Source organism: Epargyreus clarus, unplaced genomic scaffold (genome assembly GCF_041222505.1).
Source record: "Epargyreus clarus isolate Ecla_fem2 unplaced genomic scaffold, WU_Ecla_fem_2.2 ptg000006l, whole genome shotgun sequence".
Classification (NCBI taxonomy): domain Eukaryota; kingdom Metazoa; phylum Arthropoda; class Insecta; order Lepidoptera; family Hesperiidae; genus Epargyreus; species Epargyreus clarus.
In genome coordinates, this window is record NW_027332214.1 from 2979200 (window position 1) to 2993853 (window position 14654).

The 14654-nt window shown below is 32.9% G+C and overlaps 1 protein-coding gene across 1 annotated transcript; it reads left to right on the forward strand.

The window, feature by feature from the left end:
• Positions 1–407: 407 nt before the first annotated feature.
• Positions 408–8765, forward strand: LOC140742672 (post-GPI attachment to proteins factor 6). The gene is made up of 4 exons (XM_073073628.1): positions 408–869; positions 2849–3097; positions 6103–7254; positions 7498–8765. Exons 1-4 carry the CDS (start codon positions 593–595, stop codon positions 8229–8231), a joined length of 2412 nt encoding a protein of 803 aa, XP_072929729.1. The 5' UTR covers positions 408–592; the 3' UTR covers positions 8232–8765.
• Positions 8766–14654: the final 5889 nt, after the last annotated feature.

Below are 14654 nucleotides of genomic sequence, written 5' to 3' on the forward strand. Positions count from 1 at the left end.
AAATATCATTGATCTACAGTACTTGACTAGGAAATAAGTAGTTTTATTTCGCAGAAAAATCCTTAAAATATGCGCTATAGACGACACCATTCTGTTACGTGTTGTTGGTTGCATTACCATTAGCTATTAGAATCGTTTAAATATTATTCGGGTTATGAAGGTATTTATATCTTTAATACGCAACACAACGATCTCGGGACGACTGGCGTTGTAAAACTATCGATGAACCTTGTTATTGAGAGGATTAGAGTGAGAGCGATAATAAATAATCAATGGAGCCACGAGCGAAACGCACTGATCTATGAATGAATACGAAATCTGCGTTCAGGAAGTTGATTATAGTGGTGTGCCCGTGTATTCTCTTGAAGTTTACTGTCTCATATGAACCTGCCATTTCTGTCAAATGTCAATGTCGCTAAACCAAAGACATCTACTACATTCGACATGTTTATTTATTTGAGTGACGGACGTTGAACTATTGATTGGTGCCGTCCGTTTACGTATAAAATCGTTTAAAAATACGATAGGCTTGTATTGAGGAGGGGCTGTTAATGTATATAGTGCTCCGTTAGTAAGGTAGGGTAGTGACAGTATGAAAATTGTATATTTTCTGTTGCTGTGTGGTTGTGTTGTGGGGAATGACAAAGATGCAGAGGATGATGGTAAAAGGAAGAGGATCATCGAGCAATTGATAAAAACGCGTACAGTGCTACTGGAGGGTTATGATTTAGTGAGCAGACAGGTGGCCACAGATGTATATATGTACAGAAGTTATCGCACGGTTTCCGTTTTATTTTTCTCGATATCGCCCGATGTTAGTGATGCCCAGTTCACCTTTCTATCGGAGGAGCTCCACTTGAATAATATTGGTGGGTAATTTTTGGTATTTATTTTTGTTGTTTTTATGCATATATTCATTGTGTGTGTGTGTTTTTAGATAAAAAAAAGTCAATTTTAGACAAATGTATCAGTAACTTATATTTTATAAAGTTTATTTTATATTTGAAAGAATAGTGAATAAAAAAATAAAAAAGCATAAATTTTCACAACTTGATTTGTCAAGTTTCAGTATCTTGCTCCACATTAAACAGATAAATAAATCAATCATAAGTTGATATTAACAGATAAATAATTTAAACTAAGATTATAATGCAATCAGAAACAAACAATTTTTTTATACTTATTTATTACTTGTAACTTAAGTTTACTACATATTTAATTTAAATAGAATCCAATCAAATAAGAAAAGCTTTGTTATTAGTTCAAGCCCAATTAATTATTGAACTGTTTATTGATAAAGCATTAAAAGATAACGGATATACAGTTTTAGGGCTGTTATTATTTTTACAAGTTTTTAGCCTATTTATTTGTATAATACCACAAGATGCTTTTGTATAACACTTTTCTTAGTAAAATTGCAAAATAATTAACAATAAAGAGAACTTTCATAATTTGTTAATAAATTATAGAATTCTGAAGATACAAACACAAAAATTTAAAAAAGAACTGAGAAATTCCCCCTTTACCAATATGTGTTAAAAATAAAAAAATCAAACTAGATATATCACTTAAAGTATGTCTCCTTTTTCCACACCCTTTTAAACCAGAACACTGTAGGGCTCAACACTGCTGTTATAAGGCAGAAATAGGTGTGATGGTGGTGCCACTAGAGTTGATTCACTGAGAGTTCTAACACAAGTGTATGTACTATATTACTTTATATAAAGTAATAATTCCTATGTTATACTAAGCCATAGCTAAATATAACCAAATATATGCATTAAAGTTGTTACATTACACACATTAATTAAAAGACAATAATGTTATCATGATACTCATTTGCGTTGTGTAATGGTCCCTTGTCAAACAACATGAAAGTGATTCATTAACCTTATCTACTCTTATCAGAATAAAAAAATATCTCCAATGTATTTTTAAGTGTTATTTCTATGTAACATAATCTGATGTTACATTCTTATCAATGTATCCAATTTCTTTCCTCCTAGAAAACATAGATAATTTTAGTGTCATCCCTTGAAAATTTGTGGAATGGCAACATTTATTGATGTTTTTATTGGGTTACTTGCACCGAACATAGAAAAAAGATAGAGATCATAGAGCTCTATTTTTACATACATTTATATACCTAAGTTGTGTAGTCTAAAAATAATACTGCACCTCATCAAGCCTTGATGGATGTGATTGGAGCTATAAACCAGGCATATAGTAGACATGTACTTCCAAATAAAAATAATGCAGCTACACATCATCTATGTTTGAAGTCAGTAATAAAATAATTGCATATCGATTCACAAGCAATATGTATGGATTATATTATGAGGGTATTGAAACATGCAGTATGTGTGAGAATTCCATGTAAGGACCCCATGATGGATACATACACTTGCAAATAATAAATATACATATCACAAGTACCACCATACATAACACCACGTTTTACGATTAACTGTCGTAATCAATTTCCGATGCTGGTCCATTTTAGTCGAAACGTTAAACGTTTACGCATAAAAAATATAGCCTTTACTTTTTCAAAATAGCAATAATAGAACGTAAAACTAACTAAGTGTCCTAACTGGTTCTAAAGTTATTCCAACTTTTAGTTTTTGATTCGTAAAATAATATTACGATCACCTACAAATATAACGATTTGTTAGTCGAATTGATATCGAAATCGGCTTATCAAAAAAAAAACATTTTCTTTAATTTTTAAATTCACAAAAAATAGAATATCATCATTTGAAATCTGAAATAACGGACACTACATAAAAAAATAAACTTCGAACCAATAGCCAAGCAATAAAATGATCAAGTGTGACACACTTTCCAGGATCGTGCAGTCCACAGGATGTCGTAATCAACATTAAGCACGGCTCGTACCCAGCTGTCAATCCCGACGGGTACAGCTTCCCGAAGAACTTCATAGACCAGGCGAAGAGAAAAGAAATCCATAACATTGACTTGCTGTCTGATGGAAAGAACAGGACGTTTTCGTTGAAGAATCCGAAGCCGGGGAACTGGTATGCGTTGGTGTATATAGAATGGGAGGACCCGAGGACACAAAAAGTTGAGCAGGAAGGTGAGTCATTGCCTATGCTTATCTGCCTTCTTAGATGTAATTATATGTTTGACCTATCTTCCTCTTTTGATACATCCTGTTATCCTGTACAACATTAATGATTCATTGCTATAGTTATCGCCAAACTGCTAGTCCGCTCTGAAGTTGTTTTTCTACTACTAATTTCTTTTAAAAAAATGTTTATTATTTTAGCTATATCTTTATTACTTTTAAGGAAATGTTTTGCGATTTATTAATAACGGTAAAGTCATACATTCCTAAAAATTTTTTCAAGAATATATTTTGCGATTACTCGAAATTATATATCGAAACCGTGGTTTAGTACATTGAAATTAGAATAATGCAGAATATCATAAATGGTGGATAAATCATTGAATAGAACAAGGTTATTGTGGTGTATCTTGAAATTCTATTCTTAGCGATGTCATCTGATTAATATCGCAGACGATTCCTTGCCCACAGTAATTCTACACTTAAATTCCTACATTCTAGCGAGGACGAGATTGACCTACCTACATGATATCCTGAGTTCCGTCTATTACAAGTGAGCAAAGATGCAATAATTCATATGACATCAGATAAAACACCTACACCTTGCATTGTCGAATTTAGACTATATTTTTTTATCCGACTCCTATAACTCCAGATAAAGATACAAGATAATAAATGTTACTTTTAACTAAAGAAGTAAAATCTAATGTTAAAATTTTGACTGTTTCTATATTCCCTTAGACACCACCATACCACCGCCATAATATTACTTCTTTTTACTTACTAGAACGGAAGTATATAAGTACTGACTTATTTTAAATACTCATAGCATCTAGTAACAATTAAATTATTACTAGAAATATTAGATTTAACCTAATTTAACTAGTAGTCCCGGGAAAACTTTGCCCTGCCACTAATTGTTTGAGATCTCTACGATAGCGTAACCTATCGGATCCATAAGTCCAATATTTTAAGCTCGAACCAATCATATTCTCTCTACATTTAATGAGAATCTTGACGGTTGCGCAGACTCCGTACGTGTGTACGAAGTAGTAACACAACTTCTATTAGTTATTATTATTTTTTTTAATATAAAATAGTCCAGTTGTCATGACGCGAGTACCCGCGCATCCCATCCGGCCAGGAAGCAGAGACAATCAGCCAATGTACTCGAGGCCGCCGCGTTGTGCGTGCCGACGGTATGAGGCTTTGATTGATTGATACACCTTTACACGCGATGATAATAGTGGGTTATACGAGGTTACGTAGTCGAAGTAACCATATAGACTCCCTTATAGGCACAATGAAAAGATAAATAATGATATGAGGGGAGAGAACTGTAATCTGATTGGTTCGGCCTAAATAGGGTGGTAATTTCAATCTTCATGCGTAAGTAATAATCAAATCTTCTATAACCATTATGTAACCAGAAAAGTCTAGAATCCCATCTACACTAATATTATAAAGAGGAAAACTTTGTTTGTTTGTTTGATTGTAATGAATAGGCTCAAAAACTACTAGACCGATTTTTAAAATTCTTTCACCATTCGAAAGCTACATTATCCACGAGTAATATAGGCTATATTTTATATAATATATATTTGATAAATAGATTTTGACGCGGTACAAAATTTGCCGAGTCAGCTAGTACCTAAGTAATAAGCGTACATTTGAAACTCATACATACACTTGACATACATTTTGAATTTTGTGCATTACATAAGAATTGCACTAGAAAATGGCAGTCACTTTGAAATTTAGTAGTTAAAATGGTACATCCCATTTTTTATTCACCAACAGTTTAATGAATGCAGATATATCAAGTTTAAGCATAATATACGAGTTGTATAATATTAAACAAGAAAGGTTTCTTTGCAACGGATCTTAAAATTATGGCATACAAAATATAAGTACAGTACATATATAACAATGATTACCTCGACTTCCATAATTTTCAACGCAGAATGTAAGTCCCTGAGGGATACCATCCATTCACGCGATACCTAGAAACATAATTTTAATATCATCCAATTACAATATTAATTAATTACGCACTTTACCTTATATAACTAATAAATTCGTGTGAAGTCAAAAGTGCCTTATTCCCAAGTGATTACAAATATCGCTGCCAAAAACCATATAGATAACCTGGAACCTTACATTGCCAAAAAGTTAAAATGAGAAATCGGATTTCATGGCTAGATATAACCATTTCTCTTCTAAAAGGTAACTAGCCTGAACTGCATTTAAAAAATGTTTTGTAATTCATCGTATCGGGCTGGTTGCCAAGGGTCGTGTCCTAGAAAAAAAGAAGTTGATTACATCCAACGACACGATTTTTCATAGCTTAAGTTTTGAAAGTTTATAACCACATTGCTTAAATTGTTATTTTCGGATAGCAACGAATCCATATTATGAACGTACGGCTCAGATCTACAAGAATATAATGTGAACTTAATTAATATTGTTCTTAAGGAAAACGAAAAATTTATTTTCTATAATTCACCCATTTCCTGGTTAAACAATGATCAAATAGTAGCCGTGTGGTGCATCGAATGGCAGCACTCGCTCCTCTCGTTGGCGTACAGGACTCTCGAAACAGATCTCTTTATTAATTTATTTTTTGTTTTGCCTAGCTTTTTCGGCCTCGGTTTGGGGTCGTTATGTATAAATGCGAACTAGACTTAGTTATTAATATTGCGATCAATGTAATCTCATCTAGTACGAAATATATTTCAAGCAAGATAATTCGTTTCGAAGAAAACTGCAAGAACCAGTTTATGTTTTGAATATCTTTATCCTTGTAAGATACGTGGGTGACTTAGGCAGTACAGAGTCTATGTAAATTACTGTAGAAGTTTTATAAGGTAAATTGGTTTAGATTATAGAGGAACATAATTATGAGGATGCATATTTTTTAACAATGTAGGTAATGAATAATTCTGCTAAGTTTTTAGCTACATTTCTCTAGAGATATAAAATCTCTTATGATACCTATCTCTTTTGTATTTCAGGTCTCGTCGCAGACTGTCAGACAATATTATATTCAGATCTGCAAGTCGCAAGAGAAATCACTCCATTAGAACGGAATTGCTATAAGGGTATAACTGTAGACTATGCACATTTGCCCGTATTCTTCAAATGCATGACCCTTGATAGCGTGGAACCTATCGATGTCAACATAACCATTGTAAATACTCCCCCAGTGAACAAAACAAGTGTGTCATTCAAAGTCCAATCGTTATCATTACCGACAGATGATAGTTTTCTGATTTCCTGTGCATTCGACCCCAGCGTCAGTAACATTCAAACTATTACCTTCCACCCTCACCCTGCCGCCTGGCTTTATATCAACTTGGATTATGTCACGGGAAACGTGTCTTTGATAGCGGATTGCGAATCTTATTACTACCGCTCATATTCAGATGAATTCGTCAATCATACGGTTTCGGACCTTATGAGGGATAACAAGGGACGATTCTTCACTTTCGACTATGGATTACCGACAACGGACTTGCAAGATGCCACTAGCTTAGTTAATTTGACGTCCAACGAAATCCAGACTGTCCGATTTGTTGTGAACGAGTTCCTAGATATCGGTGGCAATTTGGCTATCGAAGCTAGTATTTTGATGAGCTTGAAGTATTACATGGGATACAAGAGAGTAGTCCAAAAGGGCGGATTACTGGCGTTCACCGAAGACGACCAGTATTTTAGAGCTGTCATTTGTATGAGTATTGGTCACGCGAGCACACCAATTGAAACTGGTCACTGCAAATTCAATGATCACGTGAAGCCTGCGCTCTTCGTACTAAATAGCACGGATAGTGATTCCATTTACGACAAAGTAATTATACCGTACCCGGATAGTGGGACGTGGTATTTGTCTTTTCGCTTGTTTTGTGACGAAGTCGTATGCCCTTGCCGTACGTCGCATAACGGGACGAAGTATTACGTAGAATCGAATGGGGAAACTGGTACCGGAGTGGCGCCAACGTTTACAAACATAACGAGAGAGGGTGAAAGTAATTGCAACGCGACAATAGTCCTATCTATATCTTCAACCTCTTGCGTGAGCGGCAAGTGCAGCAACCATGGGAACTGCGGCCTGAATACCTTCGGAGGGCTGGTTATGTCCTTCTGCCTCTGCTCTGCAGGATACGGAGGTAATTTTATTTACTTATAGTTGTTTAGTAAATATAGAAATTTTATTGATTATAGAATCCGTGGTCCTCAGTATTTAAAGCGTTAGTTATTCAAATTTATTTGGGTAAATAAGTTATTTATCCTCCTGCTCAGTGGGGGTGGTCTGAGGTTTTTACGTTTGAGGTGGTTGCTTACTACTGGATTCGTTAACAATTGGTATAGTTTGAAAAAATCTCTTATTTATTTTATTGTTATTATTTCAGGTTGGGACTGCTCGGACGATTCAAGAATGGACAGCAGAGTCTACATGCTGATCTCAGTCCTTCTTCTAACACTCAGCAATCTTCTATTCTTCTTCTCCATCTACGTTGCCATAATCAGGATGTACTACGCCGAAGCCATGATGTATGCCTTTACCATGATCTTCTCGACTTTCTACCATGCTTGCGACGCGCCTGTCCAGGTAGCTTACTGCATCACCAGAGGTAACATCCTGCAATTTGGCGACTTCTACTGCGGTCTCATGTCTTTCTGGGTGACTCTGCTTGCTATGAGCATCATTAGTGACAAACTTCGGTCATTCTTCCAGCTAAGCGGCGCGATTGTGATAGCTCTATTGACGACTTGGAATATGCATTCGTTCGTAGCGTTTTTGCTGCCGGTTGCAATTGGAGTTTGCATACTTATCGCATCTTGGTCTTGGGATTACAGGAAGCACCGTCACATGCGGTATCCCAAGTCGTATTACACTAAACATTGCCCGTTCGGTTTGACACTCGTCTCTATAGGATTGATATGTTACGCGTTTTTGCAAACCGAACAGAATTATAAAATAGTGCATTCATTTTGGCATATGATAATAGCGACTAGTGTGGTGTTTTTATTGCCGGATGTCAAGAGGAATGACGTTAATCCGTTCCTTCCGAGTCCAGAGTCCTGTAGGATACCGTTTTGTAAAGTCTTTCACAGGTCTCAGACACCAATTGCCACAGATTGACATGATTTCAAATTGTTAAAAAAATTAAGCACAGGGCTGAAATATTATAGAAAAACCGTTTTAATTTTAGCTTTTACTGTTGTTTGTCAAGCATATTCAATGCAAGATTAGTTAAGTTTCAATCTTATTTTAAAAAAAAATATTTCGCCGGCCCTCGGATACGTGAAGGTGCAATATAGGATAAGTTAGTATGATGAGTGACAATGACTATCACAATATTTGTGTTTATTTATGAAGTGGTTTGTTAGCAAGCATACACTACACTTGATGTCTAAATGTCACTGTCGTCTGTTTGCTTCTGTAACGAATTCCCTGTCTTATCCTCTTCATACCATGATGCAGCAGTGGTACACTACTCCTATAAGACAAAAATAGTGTGGTGCAGGCAAACATCAAATAATTCTACCAATTTTTGTGACGTACTTTAGTACTAGCAGGCAGCTTATTAAGGCAGCAACATTCAATGAGATTTGGTTCACTAGTAAAGCAATTTTTTGCATAATTGTCACTTATCGATCTGACTATAGTTAGTAGATATATATAGATTACGGTTTTATCTTTACCTGACTTATTTTTATCATGCTATGGAAGAATCAATGACTCTTTATTTTTTTATTTATAATTCACTAGATATAATTTATTACAAATTCGACAATAGTGTAGAAAATAAGACAAAAACTGATTTTAAGCATATTCATAATGCTGAATAGAGTATAAGTACAAGTGTTATAACAATTTAAATGCATCCTACATACACCTAGTCACATTGAAACAAGATAAAGCATTTTACTGAATTTTATACTCGTTAGATATACGTAGTTAATTACAAAGTATACTATATCAGTGGTATGTGTACAGTTTGAATTGGTTGACTGTAGTATACTGATATTGAATTAATATAATCTACAAAGGAATTTTCGACTTTATCGAGGATTTTGAGCTCTTGTCAACGATTCTAGGAACACTCGCATTCGTACGGCTTATCATCCAATCGCGCAGTCGATGTAAATAAACGTTTACTATTCTTTGCCTAATACATTATTATACGTTACAGCAATGATTTTTGTGTTAGTGTAGGTAAAAGGAGAACATAAATATTATTGAATGGCTTAGGTTATATTCTACGCAGGCTACGTGTTCGTATCATAATCCATCTCGCGGATGATACGTTGTCCTATGTTCCTACTATTCTTGCAAGTCCTAAACTAAAGTTGGGTTCAATATCACGATGGAGATTATAGTATCCGTGAGTGTGGATGACATAATAATTACCTATATTTTAATCTCAAACAAATTGTCATGACAATAGGTTATAGATAAATATACATTTTATTAGAAACAGTTATAAAAGACTGTTATTAAAATAATTATAAGCACAAATTTGATTGTATTGTAAAGTAAATGAGTGACATATTGTTGTTGTTACAGATAATAGTTGAAAGATTGATTTGTAATTGATCTCATGAGAGAATTATGAAACGGGATGTAGAAATAGATTCTATATTGATGTATAAATATATCACAATATAAATATTTTAGGGTTTTCTGGTAATATGGTAATCTGATAAATAAGGTCCTATTAAAATTAAGACATCAGTCCTCTTGATAACCTATAGGTAATAATCATCACAAAATATTTCTAAATATTCGATTAATTAATCAAAGTTATCGACAATAACGTAGATACCAGATTGTATTAATAAAAAATGTGACGATATCACAAATACGCGATAAGATAACGGATATCGTTTTACCAAACAATTCTGTCCATTTTCATGTGAACATTCCATTTGTAACTTGTATTAAAAGATAAATTTGTCAAATGTTAATGAAACCGTATTAAATCTTACTTTCTTATAAAACTAGGACCCTTCTTCGATAGACCATTTACTAATGGTAAAACTTTTATTCAAGTCGTGATTCGTTTTTAACATGGTAATGTATATATAACAATTATATATCTAAATCGAAGGTTTTGGGAGTAACAAACTTCGTATTCAAATCATACATTAATTAGGTTTTCATTTTAAATCATAACACGAAGCATTTGTTTTAAAATAATACCAACATAGTAATGGTTTTAATTAAGTTCTTTTTATTATCCTATCGCTTAGATGTGTCATCTATGTACGACTGTTTTCAAGTTTTGTATGAATGTACTGTAAAACAATTTTCACAAGAGATTTATCATATTATCATCGTATATTTTAATTGAAACTTGTATAATCCTATTTAATCATGTTATTAGTGGTAGTTACTTTATCGTTAAGTAGGTTGATTCATTTTAATAATTTAGTGTTTATATTATACGTCATGCATTACTGCATTAAATTCATTTTTAGAATTTATTTATAATTATTTTATTTTTTTAAATAACCAACGTAAGAAATTCTGTAATAATTAGGAATATTTTTCAGGTGCTTTTGCAATAGAAAATTCACTGCCATGGTATGGAACTAAACTAGCTACTAAGTTATGTTATGTTTTGTGATTCACCAGCTATAATTTTGTGTGGTGTAATGTAAAGGCATTTAGAGAGCTTCCGCATATACCTAAACTTACTATTGTTTACTACCGTTTTACTTTTCAGAACCCTTAGAATGAGTTTTACGTTTTGACAAAAATGACTGATTTTGGTTTTGTTTGCGTATTTCCCATATATTTCCAATCAGTTCTGATACAATCCGCTACGGGCGCTGATTGGAAATGTATAGGCAAATACGTAAACAAATACCAAAACTAAGGATACAGGATAGTGTGTTTGCTGGCGGCAAGTTTTATAATGTTGTGATCTTTACTTCATAACTACAATGTAGATAACAATTTACTTGTGTCTTATTTTTCGCTAAAGCGATGTTGTTTTGTTTCTGACATTAATGGTCTCATCGGTCTAAACTAATTTAATAGATTGTATTATTTCAGCAATTGTTTAATTAACGGTTAATTGTCGTTGGAATTTATTTGTTATTGTGTGTTGAGGGCTAGTATATCCAAGTAGCTTATTTGTGGACTTTAGTCGGGCATAGTGAACGGGCTTTTAATTTAATACAAAAATTGTAATCCTGTATATTATATTATGTGTAGAGAATGTAAGGGTCACCTACTAAGCAACTGCAATACCATAATCCAATCACGCTATTTATTTCCGAATTTAATGTAACATCCAGTCGCGCGGTCATATTTTGCAGCTTAGGGTTAAATCTCGAAATTAAGGATGGGAATATTGTTAAAATAGAGCTATTCAAAGATAGTTTTCTTTATTGTTAAGTGTTTTTGATGTTAGCCATAATGCAATTTTACATCACACGATTATTACTATAATGTAACCATAAAGTTATCTTATATTATATACTAATAATTATATACTAATAAGTATCAATTAAGTAATTGAAATCCATAGCTGTATTAAAAAGATACTCTATATTTTGCAATCATCATAATTCGCCGTTTATTCTGGAGTGTAAATACTATCGGTGCCTTAATTGACTACAAAGTAACAATAGTATGTGCCATTATACATATATAGCGTTTAAGGTAGAAAAATGATTTTTGTATGTTGTGTAATTAATGTTTTACAATAAAACAGAAATATTAAAATATAATAAAATAATTTGAAAGGTCATCTAACTTCTGGCATATGTAGCCATGGGTATATACAAGTAGGTAATTTTAAATAAAATCGAAGTTCGCCAGTAATATAAACTTTCTGAAATATTTGTGTTCATTTCTCATTCATGATCCAGTAAATATAGTACCTAAAAATATCATTTTTTATTTCCTATTTCTTTTAACTGAAATATTTTAGAAAGTATATGGAATTTGTATGTGCGCCAGGTCCCATACAATAAAGTTAGATGCCCTTTGATAGTAGATTTTTTCTATATTAGACAAATAGGCAGGTGTGTTGCCATAGGATTAACCAAATGAGGTCCCACTATCTTAAGCATGTATTAAAAATAATGTCGCTAAATACATTATAAGTAGGTACTTTTTTTGGACTGCGAAGAGTGACTTTGTTCTCGTTGGCCCTAATGTCGCTTACATCTTTACAATATTTGATCGAACAAATTGAAGATTTAAACCATTAAAAACTCTGTAATAAAATATTGTACGATCTCAATTAATCGTTCTACTAACCATTGTGTAATTAATCTTAAGAAAGTAGAATTACATTCCTAACCTCCGTGTTTTCTGGCGCTCAATTATTGGAATTGATTATTATTATTAAAATGCAAAATATCTTTAAACATTTCGTGGATGTCCAAAGACCATGTTTCAAAATCTGAGGACCAAAGAGTTTCATGACATGTAGTGAATTATGAAAGGCAGCTATCACATTATCGTCCTAACGCCTCACTTGATATTAAGTTTTAAGTTGAACAAATAAGTTAAGTTAGTCTGCCTGGTACAGGGTTCGGTTCTCAGTCAGGCACAAACGCTTTATTAGTTAATTTTTCAATTGTGTCAATTTGGTTGAGTTTATTGGCCAAATTGAAACTCTTAATCGCATTTTGACGACTTTGTGGCAACTTTTGTATACATATTGTTCCAATAAGAATGAACAAAATTATTTCAGTTATTTATTCGCCTATAACTTTAACATTATTATTATTATTATTTTTTATAATTATACCTTAGCGATGAGGCATGCGGGCTACCTGATGGAAAGTAGTCACCGTCGCCTATGGACATTTGCAACATCAGAGGAGTCGCCGGCTTTGGAGGAGAGCTCTTTTTACACCTTTTTTGAAGAACCCCATGTCATAGCGCTCCGGGAATACCTCAGAAGGAATTATATTATCATTTGTAATGCATACCTACCCATTAATCCATTTATATGTATCTATAGTTTTTAAACAAATCTAAATCTCTTTGTTAGCACCTATAAAGCCCTTTGGCACTTACTTCGAACTCCAAACCTCCGCAAACTTCTATACTTTGACAGGCACAGCCCGTGTACCACAAAATAGTTTTTATTTTGTGCGTGTACGGTAGATATAAAAAATCAGTACTCAAATCGTGTTATAAAAATACTTTTTGTCTGCGACGCCAAGCGTCTAACACGCTATGTCTGGATATATAAATTAACCCTAAAACGCTAATATCGTAACTTATTTTCTTTATATTTTGTTATTCATATTATATTATCGTCTTGTATCGTTATTATAAAATGTCTACTATATTGTCTTCGTTGAAATAGATATTTCTCTGTTGCTTATGTCTACATGTTGATAATTGAAATTGAGTTATTTGCTGTGAAGGATTTATAATGTGTTGTCTGTTTGTATAGTGATTATTAAATCAAATTTTATGGATGGAAATGGCCTATTTTTTATTCCCTTCGCTAATATACGTCTTTTAATTACAACTATGAATAAATAAATTTGACACACAATTTGTAGGATGTTAATGAAATTGTATTTTAGTACATAAAATCTTGTATTTAATACAATAACTATATACTACATACATTTCATACATACAATACAATTATTAAAAATAATTAATTATGCCAGTGGCTTTTCAAATGAAGTGGTAATAGACATAAAGCAGTAGACATTTCATTTATAAGAGATGGCTGCAAGTGCAGGGCACAGTCCTAACGGGCACGAAACAAACCCACAGACTCCTTGGCAAGGACACCATAAGTAATTCGGCACTTACATTAAACTAATACAAGAGTGTTAATTCATGCTTAGACATGGTAGCGTCTAAAATAGTATTTAGTATATTTTATACTTTAAATATTATCTTATAAGCTTCATAATAATTTATCAATTACATTTGTGCGCCTATACCTTACTGTAAATATAGATAGACATCAGATGGACAACACAACATCTAATTCATCACAAATATTACTAAAATTAATGATGGTAAAATAAATAAGAGAGTATTAAATATAGAACTTACATTTATCATTAGTACAAATTATTGAAAATGTCTTTTTACATAATTTCATATTTCAAGCAGCATATGATAATAATATAGCACACATGATGATCATTACTGTGCAAGTAGATGAGTATTTGATGATATGGTAGAAGTGTTATATAAAAATGTATTTGAAAAATTGAAGGTATTAAAATAAAATTGTTAGTGATTAATAATATTGAAAAATCTTTAAAAACACTAGCCTAATTATATTTATTGAGGAACCTAATAGATCCATTGAAAAGAACAGATTTTACTCAATTTACAGTTGGCAATGCAAAATATGTTGGCAGATTAGGCCCATAGCATTCAAGTATAGTCTGAGACACACATCTATAAACATTTAGTGAGATGTAATAACAATAGGAATCCCTTATTTTGAGTTGAAAAGGGTTGCAAGTTGCAAGGATAGTCCGTGCTAAACTGCTAGTCCTCTCTGAATATAGAAATGAGTCGCGTCGAATAGAAAAATTGTAGATATTAGCGGGA

What these genes read in the sequence shown, in the direction of transcription:
- LOC140742672 (XM_073073628.1), top strand. Translation starts at nt 593, where the DNA reads ATGAAAATTGTATATTTTCTGTTGCTGTGTGGTTGTGTTGTGGGGAAT. An exon ending in GCTCCACTTGAATAATATTG is followed by an intron (nt 870 to 2,848) that starts GTGGGTAATTTT and finishes CACACTTTCCAG; the next exon opens with GATCGTGCAGTCCACAGGAT. An exon ending in CTGCTCTGCAGGATACGGAG is followed by an intron (nt 7,255 to 7,497) that starts GTAATTTTATTT and finishes TTATTATTTCAG; the next exon opens with GTTGGGACTGCTCGGACGAT.